The 27,946-nt window shown below is 35.5% G+C and overlaps 1 protein-coding gene across 1 annotated transcript in view; it reads left to right on the forward strand.

The window, feature by feature from the left end:
- LOC149785086 (rho family-interacting cell polarization regulator 2-like) overlaps positions 1–26,168 on the forward strand; it is a 186,409-nt gene extending 160,241 nt beyond the window's left edge. Inside the window, exons 21-23 of the mRNA XM_089978830.1 lie at positions 3,000–3,083; positions 5,614–5,707; positions 14,813–26,168. Of these exons, the coding sequence (XP_089834956.1) occupies positions 3,000–3,083; positions 5,614–5,707; positions 14,813–14,889 (255 nt within the window). The 3' untranslated portion in view covers positions 14,890–26,168. The remainder of the gene's footprint in view (positions 1–2,999; positions 3,084–5,613; positions 5,708–14,812) is intronic.
- The last annotated feature ends 1,778 nt before the right edge of the window (positions 26,169–27,946 follow it).

The raw sequence follows: 27,946 nt of genomic DNA on the forward strand, positions 1-27,946 counted from the left end.
AAAGTAAGATTAGTTCTACACCACACACCTGGACCAGATTTTTTTGCATGGCTTGTACCTGGGGTAAAGAAGAAGCCTACTGATTTTGTGGTTGAAAGGTCAGATGCCAGGGTCACTTTGAAGGGGAAAAAAGGTTAGTTATACACCACAGGAATGAACCAAACTCTGTGGATGACTTGCACTTGGGCTATTGAAGAAGCCTATTGATTTTTTTATTATTTTATTAAGAAAATAGTTTCTGCACAAAAATATAACTTGTCAACCGTGTACCTTCTCCAAAGTTAGTGGATGACATACATTGGGTAAGAAAGAAGCTTAATAATTTTGAGGTCAAGAGGTCAAAGATAAAGGTCACTGTGATGGAAAGAAAAGATTTTTTCACGTAATACTTAGTCCTGGATCTCATACTTTTTCCAAAGTTTATGGATGTCTTACACTTAGGAATTGGAAGGCCACATGATCTTATGGATAAAATTTCAAAGTTCAGGGTTATGGCTTAAAGAAAAATGGATTTTACAGAACAGTTTTTGTTTTGCTGTAAGGTCCATGATCAGAAGTGTGGATGGCTTACACTTACTGTAATAAAGAAGCCTGTATATTCTGGAGTCTTAATACTAAGTGGTCATGATCATGGCAAGACAAAAAGAAAATAAAGGTTCTACATATTAAGTTTAGAATGATTAGTGTCGATTAAACATAGTGTGGGTTTATTATGTGCCATGCACATTACTCTGTACTGCAGTGTATTAATAGTTTTTCTTTCTTCCTGATTTATGTTCTTAATGTTTAGCTCTACTAGTTATAGACCAGAAGAGCTTATGGGATGGCATGTTGTGTTGTTCATCTTGCATCTGTCCATTAACACAAGTTTGTTATTACTGCATCTCCTAAACCACTTGGAGGATTGTCATGAAACTTTACATGCACATTTATCCCAGTGTCCATTTGGCCATAATTTTTTTAAATGCTGCAGCTTTTGTAGCCAATGTGACTGCCACAGTGGTCATCTTGATAATGTTACTGCTACTGCTTTTGGTCATGTCAAGATGAGGATTTCACTTTTTATTAAAAAAAACACAAGGTCTGCTTGACCATAAATGAAACATGGTACAGTTTGTTGAATAATATGGCCGCCACTGCAGCCATCTGGAAAGTCTCCTTATTGGTGCTCCTTCTGAATAGAAAGTCATGCCAGCATGGCGTTTTCACCAGACAACTTATGATGTCTGCTTGATCCCAAATGGTGTCAATCTAATGTCCATTATGGCTGCCGTGAAAATATTAATGTTACTCCTCCTAGATGGATTGCGAGAGCAAGGTGGGTTTTTCACCTCAAGACTTTCTTATGGTGTCTGGCTGTCCAAAATGAAAATGGCACTGCTTTGATATCCATCAAGGCCTCAACAGCCATCTTGATAATCTTGTTATAGCTAGACGTCCTTGATAGATATTAATGTGGGGTTTTCACCAAAAGAATTTATCATCAAAATTAACTCTAGCACCATTTTCACATCCAATATGGCCACCACATCAGCCATCTTCAAAGTCTCATTATTTCTACTCCTCCTAAATGGAAAGTTATAGATATCAAACATTTTCATCAGGAAACATGGTGTCTGATTGATCCTGAATGAAAATGATTTGACATCTAGTAGGACCATCGTGATGTCCATCTTGGAGATCTTGTTTCGGCTACTCCTCTTGAATATACGGCTATACTAGTGTGTGGTTTTTACAGAAAGACTTCTTAAGATAACTAGTTGGTCCCAAACAAAACTGGTGCATCAGTATATGTTGTCCTCATGGATGTCCAGCTTGAAATTGTTAAAGCTTCTTCTGAATGCGTTGACAATACTGCCAATTTGACATCCAGAATGGCTGCCACAGCAGCCAGTATGAAAGTCTGGTTCATTTTCAGGAATATTAGAGATGATTTCATCACACACCAATTATGCAAAAGAAATGCTCTAACTTGGATTCGTGGAAATTATTTTGGGACAATAGAATGTCAGTGCTTCAAAAAATCTCAATGTGAGAAAGTAGTGGTTAGGTAAAGAGCTCTGTTCATTGTACATTTTGTTACAAATTGCCATTGTAGAATCATCCATTACCATCATTAACTATCTGATTTCCAGTCATGATTGATGCATACTATTCATAATTGATGTGTAACATAATCATTGAATTGCAGGCCTTGGTAGTATAACATAGTGTATTGCAGGCCTTGGTAGTTCAACAAAATCATTTTATTACAGACCTTGGTAGTGTAACATAATCATTGTATTGCAGACCTTGTTAGTGTAACATAGTGTATTGCAGGCCTTGGTAGTGATACATACTCATTGTATTGCAGGCCTTGGTACCATAACATAACCATTGTAACGCAGACCTTGTTTGTGTAATATAATCATTGTATTTCAGGCATTGGTCATGTAACGTAATCATTGTATTGCAGGCCTTGGTTGTGTAACATAATCATTGTATTGCAGGCCTTGGTAGTGTAACATAATCATTGTATTGCAGGCTTTGGTTGTGTAACATAATCATTGTATTGCAGGCCTTGGTAGTGTAACATAATCAGTGTATTTCAGACCTTGTTTGTCTAATATAATCATTGTATTTCAGGCATTGGTAGTGTAACATAATCATTGTATTGCAGGCCTTGGTTGTGTAATATAATCATTGTATTGCAAGCCTTGGTAGTGTAACATAATCGTTGTGTTGCAGGCCTTGGTAGTGTAACATAATCATTGTATTGCAGGCCTTGGTAATGTAACATAATCAGTGTATTTCAGACCTTGTTTGTCTAATATAATCATTGTATTTCAGGCATTGGTAGTGTAACATAATCATTGTATTGCAGGCCTTGGTTGTGTAATATAATCATTGTATTGCAAGCCTTGGTAGTGTAACATAATCGTTGTATTGCAGACACTTGGTAGTGTAACATAATCATTGTATTCAGACCTTGGTATTGTAACATAATCATTGTATTTCAGGCCTTGGTAGTGTTTGTTGAAGGGCTTGAGGACAAATCAGAAGAAATCCGCAGTGGTGCTTGTGCAACTCTGGCAGTTCTGGAGGTAATGCAAGCACTCATTTATCCAAACATTGTTTCTTAATTTATATTAGTAGAAGCATATAATAATAATAATAATAATAATAATAAATAGAGCCATTGGTGATGAAGTAGGCAGAACCCTTTAGTAGTATATTGTCAATCCATCTGGATGTCATATTTTTTACATTTTATCTTTTTTTTTTATTGAAATTTAGAACTGTTCAGGAATAATAACATTTTACCTTTTTATTTATTTATCTTGTAGGATTACATGCTTGTGTTTATTTGGAAGTATTTATCTTCCTAAAATTTTTCTGCAGTTGATTATCTTCACATTTATAATAACTTGTAAAAGTCAGTGTATAACCGTTATGGTGCTAATATAATTTTTAACCCATTACTTAAAGACAGACAGACTGACTGGCTGGCTGTCAGCATTTGGGTTTTTGCAAAGTAACTTTACTGGGAATTGCTTGATTTTAACCAAATTTTGTATGCATCTTTATGGTGATGTACATTCAAAAGAGTTGAATTTCCATCTTCTGTGTCATTATTATGGGGAGTTATGTCCCTTTTGCCTGTCCTTTCATTTCTTTAATGGAACTTTAAGGATTAATAGATGTGAACCAGATATTTTCATCAGCACTATGATGACAAGACCTTGAATGAGTTCAGTTTTCAGTATTCTTTGTGTTTAAAGGAATTATGTCCCCTGATTGCCCATCCTGACTTTGGCATCCACACAGTAATTTTACAAAATGGTTTGTTGGATTTTGGACCAATAGGCAGCTCTGTATTAATGAGACTTGAATGAGTTGGATTTCTAGCATTCATTAATATCATTTACAGTAGTTATGCTCCTTGGTTGCACCTTCTACTTATATTGGTTTCTGCAGCTTAACTTTACCAAGGTTTTGTTAGATTTCAGCCAGAGTCAGTTTGTGGGTTTTCTTTTGTTGATTATAATTTGAATGTGTTCAGTGTCAAGCATTTCATTTCATATTAGTAAAAGTTATGTCTCCTGATTGCCTGTTCTAATTATAGATTTCTGCAGTATAAATTTACCAAAGATTGATGGATTTCAGCCAAGTTTGGTATTTATATTTATGTTGATAAGACCTTGAATGAGTTCAGTTTCCAGCATTCCATGACATTATAGCCAGAAGATATATCTCCTGATAACATATGCCTATCTTTGGACAGGTGCTATGCCCCCTGATAACTTAGGCCTATCTTTGGACAGGTGATATGCCTTCTGATAACATAGGCCCATCTTTGGACAGGTGCTATGCCTCCCGATAACATAGGCCTATCTTTGGACAGGTGCTATGCCTCCTGATAACATAGGCCTATCTTTGGACAGGAGCTATGCCTCCTGATAACATAGGCCTATCTTTGGACAGGTGCTATGCCTTCTGATGACATATGCCTATCTTTGGACAGATGCTATGCCTCCTGATAACATAGGCCTATCTTTGGACAGGTGCTATTTCTCCTGATGACATAAGCCTATCTTTATACATTTATATGGTAAATTTATACTGCGGAAATCTATAAAAATGCCTCCTGATTACTTATGCCCCTGCATTTGATTCCAGTATCTTTTCTTTACTAAGCTTACCTGTAACAGAACCAGGACATGAAACCAGTAGATTTACAAAATTTTAATCTGTAGATTGGCTTCTAAACCAGTAGGTTTTTTGATTGACATATATTTTACATGTTTTTAGGGGACTTGAATAAAAAACAAATCAGCTGCCCTGTAACATTCTTCTAAAATCATCTTGAACAATGCAATAACATTTAAATAATACAAAAACTTGAAATACTAACTCAAATGTTTGTTTCAAAATCAGTCTTTTGGTAGGTCTGTCCATTTTATCTCACCTTTGCCAAAGGTCAGCTGATTTTTATTCAAAGACTCAAAAGCCATCATGGACCAACTTGGATCCCATGGATAATTTAGTCCTGTTGCAGGTAGAATTACATGTATGACAAAGTATTGTTAGATTTCCACCAGATTTAGCATGTCTCTATACAGATGTAATTTTTTATCTTCATTTGACTGATATGTAGCTCAAGGGAACTCTACAAAAACCACTTTTTGCATAACTAAGCAAGAAGAAAGGACTCAAAAATGAAAATTGATTTATTTGAAATCTGCATCTATGATCAGGACTTTTAGGTATTCCAAAGGGATATAAGCAAAATTCTTATTGAAGACTGTTGGTTGGGATCCTGATGGGACATAGACATCAAGGTGAGATCTCACCAGTATCTGGTTGAAATAATGGAAATATAGTGGAGCTGAGAAACTTCGTGTGCTTCGGCTCTTTACTTTTTGTTTTTGGCCGTTAAGGATTGCAATATTGCAAGCAAGAGACAGAACATAATACACAAGTCAGTGTGAGTTCTTTGTATGATGCCAAACGTTAAGATAATATTTGTCCTTATGGACAACAACGTAAGCTCTGGCCTCAGTAGCAGTGATGACGTTTTGGAAAATTATGGATTCTTCCTGAATGCCGTTGTGGTTGTTTTGTTTTTTTCAGGCGTCAGAGAGTTGTGATCTGCTGGTGTATGTGTTCCAGACTGACACCTCTGCCCAGGTTCAGAGCCGAGCTAAGGAAGCTTTGTTATCATTAGGTGAGTTGGATTGATGAGGTAATAAAGTTACCAAAATTTCAACACAAGTGTGTGAATATTATTTTACATGGAAACAGGAAATTAGGATGACATTGAAGCTCATCAGTAAATATGTGTAACGGTTGTACAATTTTGATTCATTCCCTTTGGTCAGAGCTATTTGGGATGGTAAAACAATTTGCATACATGCATCACAAGGGTGGGAGACATCAGTGTTGTATATTTTCCTCCATTATGCTTCAACATAGAAAAATAACTTCACTGTCAACTTGCTTGTTGGATAGACATGTAAATGTGGCTTATAAATTACAGAAGGATTGAGGTTGGTATGGTTCATTCCCAAGGGACCTGCAGTTACATACTAACATGGTAGGACACTGGGACAACAATCCACAGCATATTTATACTGTACCAGTTTGGTCAAAAGGAAAACAAAACTTACTTACTGAATTTACATTTCTCTATCCCAGCATACCTCATGGAAGTGAAGCAGCTGCTAAAACCTGTCTATACATGGAATTTGCTACTATGTATATTTTTTGTCTTACTATTGTGTATATCTTGTGCCTTACTGCTGTCTAGATCTTGTCTCTTACCACTGTGTATATCTTGTGTTTTACTACTGTCTAGATCTCGTGTCTCTTGCTACTATTTATATTTTGTGTCTTACTACTGTGTATATCTTGTGCCTTACTACTGTCTAGATCTCATGTCTTACCAGTGTGTATATCTTGTATCTTACTACTGTGTATATCTTCTATTGTACTGTGCATATCTTGTGTCATACAGCTGCATACATCCCATGTCTTACCACTGTGAAAATCTTGTGTTTTACTACCATGTATATCTTGTGTCTTACCACTGTTTATCTTGTGTTTTACTGCTGTGTATATCTAGTGTCATGTTACAGTGTATATCATCTGTCATATTACTGTGTATATCTTGTCTCTTACTACTGCATATATCTCATGTCTTACTACTGTGTTTATCTTGTGTCTTACTAATATGTATATCTTGTGTTTTACTACTGTGTATATCTTGTTTTGTACTACTACTGTATATATCTTGTGTCTTACTACATCTTATGTCTTAATACTGTGTATATCTCATGGCTTACTACTTTGCACATCTCATGTCTTACTTGTATATCTCTTGTCTTACTGTTGTGTATACATACATGTGACAGAACCAGTATTTCAAGCCAGTAGATTTACAAATTTAATCAATAGATTGGCTTCTAAACCAGTAGATTGTTAACAGCATAAATGTTGCCTTCTTCAAGCGGATGGAAAACAATATGTATTATCTTCATAGTAATACAACAACAAGTTTTGAACGTAACAGTGTTAGAATAACAATTAAGAAGAGCCAATGTATTGTCAATTAATGAAAAAGGAGGAGTTGTTTCTCTTGTAGTTCACTGTAAAGTTTTTTTTAATAACATCCAATAGTATTTTTAGCTTCCCTTACAAGGTTACTGTCTGGTGACGACTGATGACATTCACTTCTATTATTGAGCTTCATACTTAACAGGCTGTCAGGTTCTCTTGTCCAGATTTCCCACTTGAGCACTTTGTATTTTGTGAAGAATGAAGAATATCCTCTCAGTATCAGCATTAGAATGTAGAACATTAGCTGAGCCTGAAACCCACACAGACAGAGGTGGGATGGCAGTGATTGGTAAGGCAAGTGCTTTAAACCCCTTGGCTACCTGGGTCTAATGTTGTAATGGCAGGACAACAAAGTTCAGCCTGTTTGGAAGCTTAAGCTTCATTTTTCCTGTTACTGGGTTTGTATTGCTGCTTACTGATTTCCAATGGTTCTCCAAGTTATTTATGTTCACAGAGGAAGTTCCTAAAATGCATTTAAGATGCATTTCTGAGTCATATCCTCAAGGGCTTCTCTTCATGGCTCTGATCCGGAAATCTTTTGGCAGGTTTCAGTACAGTAAATGAACAAAATTTAGATTGATTTAGACTTGAATAACCAGATCGAAATGCATGATGAATTTATACTTTTATGAATAATTTATCTCAATTTCAAAATTGATTATCTTGTAATATACTATTAACTAGGGGCCCCGAGTTGTCTAAAGCGCTCACTATTATGGATCACTGCCATGTCACCTCCGTCTGCGTGGGTTCGACTCTCAGACTCGGGCAATGTGGGTATATGAAAAAGCCTGCCATTAGCTTCTCGTGGGTCGGTGGTTCTTTCGGGGGTTTTCCCAGGTTCTTCCTCCACCATTTATACTGGCCACCATGTATCGCATATCTTGTGCTGAAAAATAGCATTAAACTCTACAACAACAATAACTACGGTATTTTTTTTTTCTCAATGGATTTAACTTAATTTATATGGAAATACAAAAGATGAATACCTTTGAGATACATAAGGAAACTCGGGACCATTGCAACTCACCTGCACACACTTAAACTCCAATATCCAAGTGCTGTTTAACTTGCAGTATTTCTTAACCAGTGGTTACTTAGCATGGGAGAAGCAAATGTTTCAGCATTTTGCCATGAATTGAAAAAAAAGTTTCAAGAGCTGCTTTAAATATGCCTCTAAAATCATCTTGAACAATACAGTAACAATTACACATGACAGAGGGCTCTGAGTGGCCGAGTGGTCTAAAGCACTCACCATTATGGATCACTGCCATTTCACCTCTGTCTGCATGAGTTCGATCTCAAGTTCAACCAATGTGGGTATGTAAGAAAGCTTGCCAGTAGCTTCTCATGGGTTGGTGGTTCTTTCTGGGGGTTTTCCTGGGTTCTTCCTCCACCATTAATGCTGGCCACAATGTATAACCTATCTTGTGCTGAAAAATGGCGTTTAACCCTACAACAACAATGACTCCAACCTGTATAGGTATGGGGGTTGAACAACTAAACATGACAGACTATCAAACTACTTACGTGTGTCTGCTGAAATAATTACTTATGGTTAATCTCTCAATCAAATTTCCCTTCCAATGGTTGGCCAATTTTTGTCAAAGGCTCAGAAGACTTCATGACTACCTTTTATTCCTTTATTACTTATAACACCTGAAAAGAATCCCACATTTGGCTGTAAACTTCCCATTTTCTAACTACAAGGTAATCATTTAACAGCTTGTTGTGTATACATGTTGGCTGTTATTAAACAATTCTAATCTTATTTCTCTGCCACACATGAAAGATTCACAGAAGCACTTGTATTGGTGGAACATTTCAGGACCCCAGTAGACTGGTCCTTGCTGGTTTCTCTAATGTGTTGATAGAACTTTTGATTTTAACTGTAAAACAGTATGTGCATTAGACTGCCTAAAATGATATCTTTGGCCTACTGGTAATAGAATCTTATGTATGTATATATCTTCTGTCGCACTATCATGCGTATCACATGTGTCACTCATATGTATTTCTTATGTCTTACTACTATGTCTCTGTATTACTATTGTGTGTGTCTTGTCTTACTGCTCTGGATATCTTCTGTGTATATTATGTCTTGCTATTGTGTTTATATTTACTGTCTTGCTATTGTGTATATCTCATGTCATACTACTGTGTACATCTTATATCCTACTACTTTTGTATATCTCATGTCTTGCTGTTGTGTATATCTCATATCTTAGTAAATGTGTTAATTATTCTCAAAATTCAATTGTACATGCACTTTTCAGCATGACTACATTGGAAGAGATAGTTCACCTCCAAAGTGGAAAGCTTCAAACATGAAGAAAGGGAGCTAACTCCTCTGTGTACATTCACTGGGGTTAGAGTAGATTTTTATAATGTCAACAATGGGCATGTTGGTATGAGTTTAAACAGTTCAAAATTCAGCCAGATTAAAAAAAAAATTTATGTACATAGTGTCTGTATTGCATCTAATATGGTGATTGAGATGTAGAACATAATGGATAGGATCTGATAATATCCATCTTTTAGCATTGGGGATATTGTTATTATTTTTGGTTCTCTGTCTTGGAAGAGACCACGTGAATGTCCAAGAATTTCAGTCACTGTGACATTTTTATGCTGATACCATATTCCTTGGAAGGGCATAAATTGTTACCAATGTCCAAGCATTGTATCATCTTTGCCCAGCATTAGTTTTGTTTCATGTCAATAACATTTGAATTTTGTTTCAGATCAATAACTTCTGAATTTGTTTCTGGTCAATACACTTTTGAAGTCCATAATGGATTGAAACTAATTTTTGCCGGAGGATTTATATTTTTTAAAGAAAGTACCACAAATTAAATATATGAAGGAGTTATGACCTGTGTTTTACTTAAAACTGGCCTTTCATATTGAAAAGAGCTTTCTTCATTGTTGGGGGGTTTGATGTTTGATGAGCACATTTCTGGTTTCATATATTTTTGGGATTAGGTATATGCAGTCATATACACAAAACAGAATGCAGATTTTAGAGTATAGCTGAATGACCAGAGTCCAGGAAATCAGGAGTGCAGGGAGTTGTATAAATAATAATCCTGTTTTTCAGTAGGCACTATGAAATGAAAGGCATCAGATTTATGGTGGAACTAAATACTAGACTGGTTTACTTCACAGCCAATTCATGCTAGAGATATCATTATTCACAGATTTAATTGATAAAAGAAAGATAGGAACTGTAACATGTTTAGTACTGCACTGTCAGTTTGCTTTCTTAAGAAGTGCAAGCTATATATAAACAGCTTTAGTCCCAAACAACATACATTAACATAAATTTTAAGTCCAGCCATTCGTCTTGGAAATACTCCTAGATTACTATAATTTGATTAGTAGATTGACATAGATGGTTTTTACTCAGTATAAGAGTTATTTCCCTTTGTAAGCAAAGGATTTGGTCAAAATGGATGACTAATAAAGTTAAGCAGGTTATTTCTGGCAAATTATCTGTTTATAAAAATGTAAACCTTGAATATATTTGACAGACCATTCAGATGGAAAAATCAATAGGATCTTTGGCAATCATTTATGTTCAGATATATAATTGTATATTGCAGTTTACCAGAAGAGCAGTTTTCAATCCTTAACTTAAAGACTGAAGCACAGTAGCATTACCCACACACTTTTCTCATGTATCACTACCTTCCCATATATATATATATATATATATATATATATATATATATATATATATATATATATATATATATATACACACATCAGTATCCTCTCCCACCCCAAGGGTCTGCAACCAGGGATAAAACAATTATGCACATCTGAGACCACTCCCATACATGTAGGATACCTGACTTGTTCTTACCTCCTGAAACATGATTTTCAAATAGAGTGCATACCCCTGCTATTGTCTGTTGACATTGAAATCCATTTTTATCACATGTATTGACTACCTCCCTGTGAGAAACAAGCATTCTATTTCAACCTAATTAAGGACCACTCTGGTGGCCTAGAGGTTAGAGTGTCCGCCTCAGATGCGGGAGGTCGTGGGTTCGAACCCCGGTCGAGTCATACCAAAGACTTACAAAAATGGTACTAACAGCTGCCTCGCTTGGCACTCAGCATTAAGAGGTTAGTGTTAGGACTGGTCAGCCTGGTGTCAGGATAATGTGACTGGGTGGGACATCATGCTACATGTCTGCGGCATGATCCCCAGTGCTAGGCATCACTATAAACTGCCACACTGCAGACATCGTAGCGAAATGACTGAAAAATTGTTAAAGCTACGTTACAAATTCAAATCACACACACTGTTATCAATGGCTAATATGTAGCACTGATATCAATGGTTGATATATGGCACTTATTTCAATGATTTTTGTATGGCGCTGATATTAAAGATTTATATATGGCACTGATATCAGAGGTTAATATATGGTCACAGGGATTTATTTGGAAACTTTATAATTGATTTTTTTAAAAGCATTTGATCTTTATGAATATTCAATTCAAGATGAGCAAAAGTGTATCATTGTAGTGACTTAAAAATAGCTTGCTTCATACTTGAATGACAGATTTCAGAAAGTGACTTTAAATGGACATGTATCTGAAAATAAATTGATAAAACTATTGAATCACAGATATATCTAATCTGATCTCTTCTGTTATTTTCATAAATGACCTTCCCCACAAGATTTGAAATCCTCTATTGACCTTCCCCACAAGATTGGAAATCCTCTAATAACCTTACCCACAAGATTGGAAATCCTCTATTGACCTTTCCCCACAAGATTGGAAATCTTCTAATGACCTTACCCACAAGATTGGAAATCCTCTAATGACCTTCCCCACAAGATTGGAAATCCTCTATTGACCTTCCCCACAAGATTGGAAATCCTCTATTGACCTTCCCCACAAGATTGGAAATCCTCTATTGACCTTCCCCACAAGATTGGAAATCCTCTAATGACCTTCCCCACAAGATTGGAAATCCTCTATTGACCTTCCCCACAAGATTGGAAATCCTCTAATGACCTTCCCCACAAGATTGGAAATCCTCTATCATCCGCTGATGTATAGGCTACTTTCTCAAACACAGCTGCAAAACTGAATTTGAAAAACAAAATTTGAATCACACAAAACAGGCTTGAAATATGGCATAAGGAAAATGGCAAGGTAGTAAATACAGATAAAACTTAGGTTTCAATAATAACAACACAGCCAATATGTTGCCAGTTAAAATACAAGTGAAGTTATCCTTTTCTATGATAATTAAAAACTTTTAGTGGTTTCCAAGGACAAAGTTCTTAATATTCCTATATTAACATTTATACGATTTACATGTGTAGTTTACCAGTCTGAGTCTGTAATTTCTTTGTTCATGTGTGTGTGTGTGTATGCATGCATGCATGCATCTGTGTGTGTGTGCATGCATACAGCTGTGTGTGGTCATTGTTGTGTTTATGGGATATTCAACATTAATACACACACATAATGATATCCAAAAATTTGAAGTCTCTCTCTTAAATGGCATAAGATGAGTTGGACAATGCATACATGTCCATACTGGCAACTTAACATTATTTCCAACATTTCTTCAAAAGGCATGTGGATTATTATTAATATCAAGGCAAGGTTGGGGGTGGGGCAGCCTTAACTGACTTTGTGGACCTAACAGATTACAAAAGCATTTTTTTTTTAATTGTCACCCAATGAGATAATAAAAATTTGCCCTCTGATAAAAAGAATAGAGGAATCAGCAGAAAGAGCAGACTCCAAAAGATAGGTAGGGTACATCCTCAGACTATCGTAAAAGTCATACAGTTCATGTATGCATTCATCACCAGTTATTTCAGTGATGGGTATCATTATATAAAATTTGATGCTACATGATTTTTAAATGGCAATTATTCACGTTATTTGGGTCCTCATGCATATTCCTTTGGAATATCATTTTTCACAAGCCCCAAGAAGTTCCTATGGCAAAATCTGTGTTTATGTACATGGTCATTTTTGGACAATATCAAACTGAAGGTGTGATCTAGTACAATCTGGATTGAATGTCATGCGCTGTGATGTCACAATGAAATTTACTAACGTTGATAAACAAATTCATACTTCCATATATTGTGATGATTGGCTCAACATGCTCTTTTCTTGACCAAGTTTAGTACCTGGCCACCATTGTAGAAGTCCATAGAGACTGATATTTTGGACTGGAAGTTTAGTACCTGGCCGCCATTGTAGAAGTCCATAGAGACGGATATTTTGGACTAGAAGTTTAGTACCTGGCTGCCATTGTAGAAGTCCATAGAGACTGATATTTTGGACTGGAAGTTTAGTACCTGGCCACCATTGTTGAAGTCCATAGAGACTGATATTTTGGACTGGAAGTTTAGTACCTGGCCACCATTGTTGAAGTCCATAGAGACTGATATTTTGGACTAGAAGTTTAGTACCTGGCCACCGTTGTAGAAATCCATAGAGACTGATATTTTGGACTGGAAGTTTAGTACCTGGCCACCATTGTTGAAGTCCATAGAGACTGATATTTTGGACTAGAAGTTTAGTACCTGGCCACCGTCGTAGAAATCCATAGAGATGGATATTTTGGACTGGAAGTTTAGTACCTGGCCACCATTGTAGAAGTCCATAGAGATTGATATTTTGGACTGGAAGTTTAGTACCTGGCCACCATTGTAGAAGTCCATAGACTTTTATTTTAGACTGGAAGTTTAGTACCTGGCCACCATTGTAGAAGTCCATAGAGATTGATATTTTGGACTGGAAGTTTAGTACCTGGCCACCATTGTAGAAGTCCATAGAGACGTATATTTTGGACTGGAAGTTTAGTACCTGGCCACCATTGTAGAAATCCATAGAGACTGATATTTTGGACTGGAAGTTTAGTACCTGGCCACCATTGTAGAAGTCCATAGAGACGGATATTTTGGACTGGAAGTTTAGTACCTGGCCACCATTGTAGAAGTCCATAGAGACGGATATTTTGGACTGGAAGTTTAGTACCTGGCCACCATTGTAGAAGTCCATAGAGATTAATATTTTGGACTGGAAGTTTAGTACCTGGCCACCATTGTAGAAGTCCATAGAGACATATTTTGGACTGGAAGTTTAGTACCTGGCCACCATTGTAGAAGTCCATAGAGATGGATATTTTGGACTGGAAGTTTTGTACCTGGCCACCATTGTAGAAGTCCATAGAGATTGATATTTTGGACTGGAAGTTTATTCATGCAGAGCATTCAGTAATCTAGACTTTTGTTAAACAAAATTAGTGTTATATTTTAAAACAACAATTTATATTTAATTTAAGATGAGTAAATGCTCATACATTGTATGACATTTACTATATACATAGCTCTATATTTGTTTTTAATTTTACCCAAAATATTAAGTCTTGTCTCCACACCTGCAAATTAATCATTTCAAAAAACAGATGTTACAACAGGTTACGTTAGATAAGACACATGTAACGGATAAACGACTTGTCTGTCCCTAACAGACTAGTAACTTGTCCATCCTTTCATCTTTACACAGTTGCATCCTCAACATCACTCCAAGCCATGTGCCTAAAGAGTCACACAAAACCTCCCCTTCTTCTTCCTCCCCACCCCCTTCTCTCTGTCTTTAATTCTCAAATGGTTGGACAAGGTGTTTTATTTTTATTTTTATTTTTTTATACCTTTTACAGGTGCAGAAGGCAGGAGGGCATTTGAAGAGTCTCAACTGAGTCGCCATGGTTTCCAAGGCCTCCAGGTGTATAAGTAATCAACATCCTACAAGTTGTGGACGAGAATGTCAAAGATCAGATGACTTTAAGAGTTGTTGGGTTTTTACCATTTTCAAATTGGACTTTCTGGTTCTGTATTTTTATTACAAGAAGTGGCAGAGGCATGATTGAAATTATTTTGCCTTCACCAGTATCATACAAGCCATGTTACACTCATGAATGCAAAGTTACCCAATTACACTCGACTGTGGGAGCAGTTTCTAGTGAAATAATCCTGTAATTGTTTCTGATAGGATCTGTGCAGAAGGGCATACTTGAATGAAGTCAGGCAATATACATTTATGCTTCATTCTTTATTATTAATGCACTTGTCTAAGAGATAATTGCATAGATCACTTATACATGTATCATGTAATTAACACACCTTGAATGTACATGTGCAACAACTTACAAAATTACTGTGAAATAATCACAAGTAACTGTCAAACTTTCTCTGCTTATTTTATATGTAAGATAATTTAATTATTTAGCAAGTGAAATAACTTTCCCTCTCTTGAATGTTCCTGTATGATATGTGTCATTAAGTAAACTCATTGGATTAGGGCTGTTCTGAAATTAGCTTTTCAGGATAGCCAATGGTATGAGAATATTCAACAGCAAAAAAAAATCGCAAAGGTATTTGCCTATAGTTCCATAAAAAAATTGAATTGAGGCAGGTATTCATGATGTAAAAACAATTCAGAAGGCAGGTATTCAGGATGTATAACAGTTTAAAACCTGTTTTTTTTTATTATTTTAAAAATGAAAAATAAGAAAAGTAAATGAAAATGTGTGTGGATGTTTGGAGTCAAAAATGGTCATTCCTGGTACACTATAAATCTTGATTATAGGGAGACAAGGCTTTTTTATATAGTGTTTGTTAAGACTGCTTATTAGCAAGGATACATCGGTCGCACTCTAAATAGAAATTCAGGGTAAGGAGTTGTGAACCTGCTGGTCTAAAAGCTTGGGAATCAAATTTTAAATGTGAAGGGTCAGACTATAAACATTAGGAGTCAGATACATTAATAACATTTCAGTAATGTTTATATCAAAATATACAGAATAAAAACTATCGGAGAAAAGAATTTAGTATTATTTTATGTAATGCAATATGGGCTTCTTATTCCATATCTGCATGTCATAGGAGCATTTTTAGCAATATTCACTAAACTTGTGCCCTCCCTGTTTTTAGTCAATTCTGCAGGTGTGTGAGATTAAAAGAAACTAAATGAAACACTGTGTATGAATATCAGTGTGTAATGTATGGGGGGGGGGACTTCTCTGCAAATGAAGACTGTCTAGTGAGGGAATCGGGGAGGCTAGAATTGAAATTAACTGTCATTTTATTAACTCTTTGAATTGAATAATAATAAAACAAATACTTCTCAGACTTTGTGAAAATATAAGACTTTTCTCTTTTTTGATGTTCTAAGTTGCTTTGTAACTGCATAAACATCTTAGATACGAAGCTGACAAAATAGATACCTGGAAATCCTCACTTCATAAAGTGGTAAGATGAAATATTGGAAAGAAAACATTTCTCTACTATTAAACCCCACTGAGATTGGTATGTTTGTGTTTGTACAGAAGAAGAACGGAATTCAACTCACTCCTGGAAAGTTGACATGTGATTTATGCAGTATTCTCATTGATGTGTTGATGTAAATAGCTTATAAATAATTGCATTACTGTATATACTTGCTGATAAGTCTAGTCCAGCTTTAAACTGCACAGACCCAGATCTGCCATCACATAATGCACCAGGAGATCTGGGTCTGTGCAGTTTGTTAGGTGTAATTAGTAGATCAAACAACGTAAACCCTGGTCTGCTGGCGCATTATGCTACAGCAGATCAGGATCTTTATTGTTTGCAGTTTGCCTTGGCTTATAAGTGAGTATAGATGGTACTTGGTTTAAAAGCATTGTTACTATTGAGAGACAATATTTTGGATTGCTCTAGATAAATGACATGAATGTTGACTTAGTGTGCAGGAAACCATACAGCGGAGGTAGGGAAAGATAGGTGGCATCCCCAGGCAAGGCAGACTTCACTTGGTATTCTCAGCATATTTAAAGAAAAATTATGCATGTGAGTCACTGTAACCTGAATCTCTTCTTATGGTGGACCTTTAAATTTGACTTATTGCTTGATTGATTAGGTTTCAGGTGCATATACTGTACTAATTGGCTGGTACTCCACCCAATTGCTTTTGTTTAACTCCTCAAGGCACATGTGATCATTGAAGTTTGACATAACATAACATAACCGTGTCACTCATTTGATTTAAATAAACATTCATGGTTTCAGATATAGGCTTAACTCATGATCATCAGTAACCCTTTTTGAATATATGATGTTAAAACAAGCTTTGACAGGTGTATTACATACAGAGTGAAAGCTAAGGCATGTAGTGGATGGTCACCACCTTGAAAATGTGCCTGTCATTGTAGCTCCCTTTTAGAAAAAAATGGGCATCAGACTTGACTTTCATGCCTATTTGATCCAGACTCATAAATTATTGCATTTAACTGAAATTTGAAGTATGCCGTAAAAGGTGTGTACCCAGACATACCAGAACTATGGTCTTGTCTGCATGAGCAGAAAGCTGTGTCTTGATAACACATTCAAAAACAAGATGGTGGTCTGTAGAATAATTGTAGTCACCTAGTAATGAACTGAAGCTCAGATTCCTAAAACTTTGACAGTATGTAACGTTAATAGGAGTAAAGCTCGAATCATAGATCTTTCAGATTAAAATTTGACATGTCGGCTTGACCGCAAAATTTGCATGACATAGGTACACCCTAAATAGGGGCCCCAGGTGGCTAAGTAGCCTCAAGCACTCGCCTTTAACTTTTACTGTTATCTCAACTCTGTCCACCTGGATTTAAGTCCTGGGCTCAGACATATGGATATGTGAGAAAACTGCCAGAAGCTTCCCATGGGTTAGTGGTTCTTACTGGAAAATTTTGTCAGGTTCGTACTGCACCAATTATACTGGCTGACATGTATGGCCTATCTTGTGCTGAGAAATGGCGTTAGATCCCAAAACAACAACATCCAAAGTATGATCTTGGATTTTTCAGATTGAGGTTCCGTTTTGGGCTACAAGATTTTGATGCATTATGATATAGTACTTTGAATTAATAACTGGTTTATGAGCATGCGTTTCTTCCATTCACAAGTTGATTAAATAATGCATTGGAGTTCATATTAATATTGGGAATCAGTTCAAATTTCATGATGTATCAAAACTTTATTAGTAATTGAATAATAATAAATAAAAATAAGAGTTATTTTCCCACATGACTTCTTACCCAGTCTTTCTGCTGATAAGTTTGCATGATACTTCCCAACACAATCTAAATTTTAAAAAAATAAGTTGATACTGTTTAAAACATTGGCAGTATTTTATGGCCTTTGGAGTCATGCTTGCCTAAAGAAATTTTTTTTTTTCAGTAGGAAAATGCAATGCTTGTAACAAAATAGTATATTGGCTGTAAAATTATAGAAATTTCAGTATTTACCAAAATATTTGGTGCTAATACTCTTTTAAAGGATCAGCTTTCACTTCCTTTTCTGCGGCTGACGGCCTAACTGATACATGGGGTGTCACCATATTTGTGGGCTCTTAGTGAAAGCACCAATTGCTTTCACCTGTGGTGTTACTTTGTCCCCTCTGGTTACATGACATATTGATGGTCAGAATGAAGTTTTAGTACATGTAAAAAAGTTTGAACTTTATTTGACACATTCAGATTTCATGTTAAAATGTTCACATCGTAAAAGTATCCTGGAGTATCTTGATAAAATAGTGAGTTTACGTACTGGATCAGTAATAAACTTTACAAAGTAGGGTTGGCAGCCTTGTAAACTGGTTCCTCATGTATCCATAATCTGAATTCATGTTCATTATTTAAAATACAATTTAACATCGCTGTATTTATGATTCTTGTATTCATTGCTTCAAAAGAAAAACATGGCTACAGTGAATCGGTAAACCAATGTGACATGATAGACCAGATGGACCTAGCTAAGTCGGGACTGTATCTAGCATTGTGACTCTCTTAGTCAATACTGATGATGTGAAAGTTTGAAATTAATGAGTCGTATCTTTGTTGTTGTTATTGTAGGGTTTAACGCCATTTTCAACACAAGATAGGCTATACATGGTGGCCAGTATAATTGGTGGAGGAAGAACCCTGGAAAACCCCGGGAAGAACCACCAACCCACGAGAAGCTACTGGCAGGCTTTCTCACATACCAACATTACGTGTCTTTGTAATTGCTAAGTGGATTTAAACAGAATTTTGTGTGTACTTCCATTCACTTGGTATATTATTTCAAGGCACATAAAGACATCATTTTTTTTTTCTTCAGCTTGTAAAAGATTTAAATACATGTAGATATTTCCAAATAATTTTTGCCTGTCTTATAATGAATTTCAAGAAAACTATGCAATTTATTTACTTATAGTTTAGACTTTTGTTCATTTTTGGGACAGGAGAGTTTTTGCTACTACAGGATATGGGTACAACAAAGACATTAAAATTAAATGTTGCATTGAACAAGCCAATACTCGTTTAGAATAAAACTGTAAAAAAAAAAAATACTCCAATACTCCTTTGGAATAATACTGTAAACAAATACAAACCAATACACCTTTAGAATAAAACTACACAAATGCAAGCCAACACACCTTTCAAATAAAACTGAGCAAACACAAGCCAATACTTAAAAAATAATACTGTAAGAAACACAAACCAATACACTTTTAAAATAAAACTGTAGACAAATACAAACCAGTATACCTTCAGAATAAAACTGTAAACAAACACAAACCAATACACCTTTAGAAAAAAAATGGAAACAAAAAAACCAATACACCTTTAGAATAAAGCAGTAAACACACAAACCAAAACAACTTTAGAATAAAAATGGAAACAAACACAAACGAATGCACCTTTAAAATAAAACTGTAAACAAACACATCTTTAGAATAAAACTGTAAACAATACAAGCCAAGACATTTAGTTTTTACTTACTGATATTTCATGTGTTAGCAATGTTATAATGCTATTCAGTACAAGACAAAAGTGAGACTTGATGAAAATTGGGTGCCATTGTTACTAGCACTGATGTTTTTGCAGTGTATTCAGGAGTTGTGTTTTGTGGTTGCCTGATTATGTACAATAATAAGCATGCAGTCTGTTCACATAAATCATTTTTTGGTCAGTATGGTTTTTCTGTGAAGATACAAAATATGGGTTGGAAATATGATTTTTGGTCAGCATGGTTTTTCTTTGAAGAGACAAACATGAGTTGGAAAAGGTAAAACATGGCATGTTTGGTATGTAGCAGTTGATCGCAATAAAAAAGAAGAAAAATTGTAGGCAAATTTGCAATTTTTTTAAAGATCCAGAAATGTTTCATCATCATAAATTTATAAATGCAACCTGTAGCGTTTATTACACTTTTCAAAGCATATTTTCAGAACATGGAGATAATTTGCATATTGAATGGATGAAATTAGTAAAAATTCATTTTAAAAACGTTACCTGGTTTCTTTCAACTTCATTGTAAATATACCAGTATTCTATCATTGTTTTTCATACAAAAGTTTTCCATACTTTTTTTATATAACCTTTTAGCACAAAAATTTTCCATCTTTTTTAATGCCTCACAGATCAAAGGTATCTAGCATTCGGGTAGTCCATTTGTGGGTGTGTCGTGGACAGTGTTGGTTAATGTTTATCCCAGTATTTGTAACTCAGTAACTGCTTACCTGAATTTGTTCATATGTGGATTATGATTCTCATCTCCCCACAGTACCACTCCTGGCCCTGCAATTTGGCCCTGTTTGGGGCCGTGGGGTCAAAAATAGTAATGGGGTCATATTGGTTGAAGTATTTTGCAACACTTGTAGTTCAGTAAACCCTTCCCTGATTCACTTTGTATTTGGCAAATAATTTTATTACATGTTCCTGTTTTCTCAGTACCGCTCTTGCCTCTGACTGGGGTAACAGGGTCAAGAATTATAAGGGTGATAAATTGTGGTTAAAATTTATGGGTGACATTTATATTATTCTTTGCTTATTTTACCTTAACCCCTTACTCAACTCATTTAATATTTTTGGAATATAACATTTTCACGTGTTCCCTTTTTATAAGTATTACAGTATATACTTGAGTCAAGTCAGACTACAGACAACAAAGATTCTGATCTGCCTTTGCATAATTCACCTGCAGACCACATTCAATCTTGTTTGTTCTTCTATTGATTCTAATAAACTGCACAGACCCAGATCTGCCAGTGCATTATGATATTATCACATGGTGCCTAGCCCTCACTACGAGTCCTGCTCCCATGTTCTACCCTTGGGCAAGAACTATTCTGGAGACATTTTTTGGTTTCTTAAAAAGAAATTTACTAGTACTTCCATGTCATTGTTGTTTTCCTAATATTTTAATAAATCTCACACCTATTTCACATTTGGGATTTTATATGATACAATATTTCCTTCTTAACTGATTGTTGCTCCTTGGGTTATGTTCCTGGCTTGGTCCCATGGGTCGAGAGGTGGGACACTTTTTGTTATTAATTTGTGTTATTAGTTTATTTCAATATAGCTTCAACCATTTGAATGCATATTTAGAATATAACATGATCACAAACGTATCTGTCAAAATGTACTACCCAACCTCATGGCTACACATACTTACCTGTCAAATTGTACCACTCCAGCTAATGGACATCATCACATACCTGTCAAATTGTACCACTCCATCTTGTGGACATTATCATCAACCTGTCAAATTGTACCACTCCATTTCATAGACATCACATACCTGTCAAATTGTACCACTCCAGCTCATAGACATCATCACATACCTGTCAAATTGTACCACTCCAGCTCATAGACATCATCACATACCTGTCAAATTGTACCACTCCCGCTCATAGACATCATCACATACCTGTCATATTGTTCCTCACATGCTTATGGACTACATTCTTGGATGGGGCCACAACTTATATTTCATATTTCTTTGTACATTGTGGACTGTATATGGATTATCATAAGAAAATCATAATTGTTTACTCCCAACAGCATTCCTGTCCTCGAGTCAAATCCCTCATCTGAGGCCCAGTCGGTTATGCCTTTGTTGATCAACAGTTCTTCATTTTCTTAAAACACATTTCTTGTTTCTTTTTAAATGTTATGTTACGAGAGTAAAATTGAAAATAAAATGCCAAATAATTTTTCTTGCCCTGGTAGTAGACTTAATAGGATTTTTGTAATTATTTGTTACGTTGTCATTTAATTTACTGAATATTATGCTAGTAAAGCATATTCATCAATCAACCTCAATCAACCATTTTATCAGAGTATTCACAAATATATTCAGTGTGGTCTTCATTCATTCTTTTATATTCACAGAAAGGTCGTATAAGATTATTAATTTCCAATGTGAACATCTTTTTTATTTGAGCATAAATCAAATGGAAACCGGTCATAACTTCATACAGTAGCTTAGTGATTATGCATGTAATGTTTGAATCTTTTTTTGTGCACTAAAAGAAAAAGTTTTGCCCTGTTTATTGTAGTCCAGCCTCATATTTTTCAACTAGAGCTGTTAGTGATAGATGCATTGCAAAGGTTCCCATTCGTTTCAGTTTGCTCAGCTTGACCTTCAGCATTGAAACTTATGCTTTGGAACTAAAGTTAGGAGAAGGGGCAATCGGGGGCAAACTCTTGCATGATGACATTGAATGTTCAAAATGTAGATTATTCAAGGTCATGTCTGTACACAAGGGCATGATACATTTAGTTGAAATCCAGCAGGTAAATTAAAATTATTCAAGGTCATGCTTTTACCAAAGGGCATGATAAATTTAGTTGAAATCCAACATGTAAATTATTAACTGTCATGTCTGTGCTAAGGGCATGATAAATTTAGTTGAAATCCAACAGGTAAATTGTTCAAGGTCATGTCTGTACAACTGAGGACAAGCAGTCAAGGGCCATAACTCTTTCATAATATGGAATGCTGCAAATTAAACCCGTTCAAGGTCTTGTCAGTATAAAACTCAAATACCAGATTTGTTTAAAAACCAAGAAACCATGGTAAAGTTAAGCTGCAGTAACAAAACTCATGAGAACAGGCAGACATGGGGCATGCCTCTTTTAAAATGATGAGGATCAAACTCACCCATGTTCTCAACAATTTAAAGCCAGAATCAAAATTTTGGTTAATAAATACAACTCGTTGGGTAGTTAGGAGTGGTCAGCAGGAAAGGCAATCAGTAACATCGTGAAATGCTGGAGACCTAAATTATTCAGGGTCTCCTCAGTATAAAATCGCTCATCCGATTTGGTTGAAATTTAACTTACATTGTGCTGTAGAAACCAAGGTGATGAGGATAACCAATCATGTGGCACAAGTCCTAAAAATGACATTGTGAAATCAAAGTCTTCCAAGGTCTCATTAATAAAAAAATATTTGACAAGTATTTTCATATTGATGAGAACAAAAATTTCAGCTTTTCATGATATCATTTAAAGGAGCTATGGCTTTGATTTTTCAAACTGCTAAATGGGTTACTGCAGCGAAAGTTAATAATTGTTTAATTTCAAGCAAATTTAGCATGCTATTTTACAATGAGAGGACATTGAATTAAATTGTTTTCTAGCATTTCACAACATATACAGGAGTTGTGCACCCCCTGCCAGTTATCTGTTTCCCTGACGTTGGTTTCTGCACCATTACTTTATATATATAAAAAAATTCTTTTTTATCAAGATTTGGCATGCAGATTTATGGTGATGAGTCCTTGAAAGGAATTAAATTTCCTAGCATTCTATATTAGTTAAAGAGTTATGTCCCTTATTTTACCTCTCCTCTGACTGGTTTCTGCAGCATTAGTTTTGCTTGGATTCCTGGATTTCAGTCATATTTTACCAAGAGCTTTATGCTGATTAGACATTAATTGAGCTGGTTTTTAGCATTTGGCATGATCTTTCAGAGCATTTGCAGCCTATGAATATCCTTTCTTCACACTTAGTTTCCCAACTCAAGTTCCTCCATTTAGGGCGCTTCTAAGCGAATTATTGCTGGTGAACCCTTTGCATTGGACCGATTGCCAGTAGCTGTAGTTTTAAATATCAGCTTAATTTTTTTTAACAGTCCAGAATCATGAATACAGTCAAACCTGTCAATAGCAGCCACCTATATTAAAAGGTCAGTGTCCTTTGTGCACAGTAGACCTCTGAATGCAAGTTCACCTTTTCGAATTGTTCCAAACATCATTATCTTTATTATTATTTTGTCTGTTATTATTATTAGTAAAATTTTCATTATTATTATTATTATTATTATTATTAGGTGATTGACATGAATTCCTGTTCAAAGAATTCACATTATTAAAATGTATAGTTCAGAATGTTTTATATGAAAGATTTGTTGCTGAACCTAAAAGAGTAATCTAATGATTTTGTGCCTGTAAACATTTTCATTTTGTACATGGATCGATATTTAATGAAGATCAGGTATGTACATTGTAATTATCTGTTCATTTTTCTTGGACCACAATGCATTTAGTGCATGCAGATTTATGCAGACTTTTTCATACTATTGTAGACCTTTAGTTCATGGTTTTTTCTATTTTTTTGCGTAACAATAATTACAACCCACTTGTCAGAGATGAGCCATGGTTTCAATTTGAATTTGTGCTTTATAAAGAGAACATACAAAGAGCTTGCCACAATCTTGATCCCCAAATCATTATAATTATATATTGTTGAATAGGTCAAATTTTACAAAGTGAATTCAAGTTAAAAGTTGTTCTCTGTTACTCTTTTAGGACACGTTTAGTACAGTAATGGATAAACACACACCCACACACAAACCTTATCACTTGGGTAGTTATCTCAAGAAAGAATTTCTTGTATTGTTGGGCTTTATTCTAATTCATAAAATAATAACAAGAAGATGGACAATTTAAAGTTATACTGACAGATTGACATGAATGCAGTGAACACAGGAAATAAAGGCATGTCTTCACCAAAGTAATGACCATCTTGGTGTGGAAAAAACCCATTTCATTGCACAGTTAATACCTATGCAGTAAGAAATCACTGATTGGTTTGGAAACACTTGTAAGTGACCTCTAAAAAGCGGGTATCTGTTTAGATGACGTCCGGTTTATTTTGTTGAGATTAAACATTATCTAGCTTAGAGTACTTCAGACTATCAGTAATTCATTTTGTTGGAGATTAAGATGGCAGAAAGGATGCAAAATCACCTTTTAATTTTAAAATTTAACACGTGAACCTTTCTGTTCTTAAAAAGAAGTTGGAACAAGTCTGTTTCCTCACAGACATGGCAACAATTCTGTCAGGAAAATTAAAGATTTTATTACTAGAATGGTTGTGTAAGTTACACACCCTCACAAAAAATGTAATTGTGGCCTTTGGTTAAATTTTACTGGCTTAGGCATTGGTGTTCAGCTTCTGGCCACATAAGCCTTGTACATGCAAGATGTGTATGTGCATGAAGATTATATTGGTGATGTAGTTTGATGAGCACTGCTTCCTGATTACAAAAGTAGATCATCGTTCATATTTTATACTTAAGTGACTTTACTGAAATTTCTGCTTGATGTTCATATTATTGACGTCCGAAATCGAAGTCCTTGACAAACATGCCAAAACTATGCATATTAATTACTTAAGATTTGACAGGAAACGAGCTGCAGTGAACATGGACAATTATACGTTTTGCAAAAGCACGGATTAACATTTCCATGAAAATGTACAACTTTAGTTCAAATCATGGTCAAGACATATTTTAAATTGACTTTAGCAAGTCATCATAATAAAATAAAGCAAAGGGGACACGTGTTTGGAACAGTTTTGCTAGATTCTTAACATGTCCGCCCAGCTGGTTGAAGTAAGTACAGTATCCAAAATTGGGTATGCCTTGTAACAATAGCAAACATTTTGACGGTCAAGGTCACTTTAGTCTGAATTTATGTTCTGCATGATAATTAATGTTTACGCTCGCTGCTGAAGACTCCAAAAAGCTTTGTAGAAGTGAGTCATATTACCACTGATTAGACTCTGTAACAATTGCTTCATACTTCTGTCTTCGCCAGCCATTCATTTGTACTGACTAGTCAATCATTCTGTAAGATATTATGAAACTTTAAAATGTATCTTGTTCGTTATAACAAATGTATTGAACTTTGATTTATTAAACAATTAAAAACAAGGATTGTGACATTTTATTTGTTACATTGATCGAGTACATTTTGTTAATGCAGAATAACTCGTTGTCCACCACTTAACAGTATAAAACTTTGTGTATGGCTTACACTTTGAGTAAGAACGAACTTTATCTACACTGGGGTCAAAAGGGTTTAGGTCAAGGTCACTGAAAGAAGAAATATGGTTTCTGCACAGTAACCAAACTTTGTGGATTCTCAATAATTGCACTTGGAGTTTATCAACGAACAGATAAATATAATTATAGAGGGAAAAAATGACTTATTTTTGCAGGTACATGGAGTTTAGTGTACAAATAATAGCACTTCATCTAATTTGGGTATAGTACTGGGTACACAAAAAATTGGACTTATTAATGTAAGTGTTTGTTACAACCTTGAAAAATATAGGCTGTTTTGATATGAAACTTTTAAAGATTAACTTCCCAATTAATTTGTCTCTCCTCCACCCCGCAGTGAGACACTAATGCTGTAAAATGGATAGGGTGGAATTACAGGTTTTGGACACCTATCCCATCCTATACGGGTTTAGTCATATTACATATAGACGCAAAATTCATTCAGTGTGGTGTAAACTGAGCCGACAAAAACACCTGGAAATACATGGGAAATAATATTGTTGCCATATGTGACTTTTCTCCTTTAACTTCATCCCTTATGTCTTCAGTTTACTTTGTGAAAAGACGTCGTGTGTGAGCACTTGATATACCACCCATCCCGGGCTTCCAGCCTGATTTTGACCGCTCCGGTGGCCAAGTGGTTAGAGCGTCCGCCCCGTATGCCGGAGGTCGCGGGTTCGAACCCCGGTCGAGTCATATCAAAGACTTATAAAAATGGCACTTACAACTGCCTCGCTAGGCGCTCAGCATAAAGAGGTTATTGTTATGACTAGTCGGCCTAGTGTCAGGATAATGTGACTGAGTGGGACATCATGCTACATGTCTGCGGCATGATGCCCCCAGTGCTAGACATCACTATAAACTGCCACACTGCAGACATCGTAGCGATATGACTGAAAAATTGTTTAAACTACGTTAAAAAGCCAAATCACACACACACACACACCAGCCTGATTTTAAACGTGTCGTTTCCCAGAGTGGTGTCGAAATCTAATGATGCGTGTGGATTAACTGGGTTATAAAAATGTAAAAACAACAGTAGTGAAGTGGGATACCCTAGCGTCAATGGGAATTAGCATTACAGAACCCCTTGGGACAATCTGGCGTCAATGGAAAATTAACATGGAGAAAAATCGTGGGACAATCTAGCGTCAAGGGGAATTTAACATGGGAATAAATCGTGGGACAATCTAGCGTCAAGGGAAATTTAACATGGGAATAAATCGTGGGACTGTCTAGCATCAAGGGGAATTGAATATGGGATTTTTTTTTTTTTTAAATTTTTTTAAATTTAAAAATTTAAATTTAAATTTAAAAAAAAAGGGGGGTAGGCAATGGAAAGGCTATCTCTTTTCGAGAAATATGGCTGGCCCTGAAAAGGGCCTTTGGGTTTTCTTCTTCTTCTTCTAATTTCTTCTTTTTCTCCACCAAGTTCTTATTTTATCTCCTACACTCTTCTTCCCTTTCTTTTTTTTCTTCTCCTCCTCTTCTTTCTTCTCTTCCTCCTCTTCTTTCTTCCTCTTTTCATTTTCTTCTTCTTTTTCAATTTTTTCGTTCCATTTGCGTATTCTTATTCTTTCCTCTTCATCCTCCTTCTCCTCCTTTATCTCTTTCATGACACCACTAATCTTGTCCTTTGCTTTTCT

This window comes from Sinohyriopsis cumingii, chromosome 13, assembly GCF_028554795.1.
Source record: "Sinohyriopsis cumingii isolate HCF-2022 chromosome 13, ASM2855479v2, whole genome shotgun sequence".
Lineage (NCBI taxonomy): Eukaryota > Metazoa > Mollusca > Bivalvia > Unionida > Unionidae > Sinohyriopsis > Sinohyriopsis cumingii.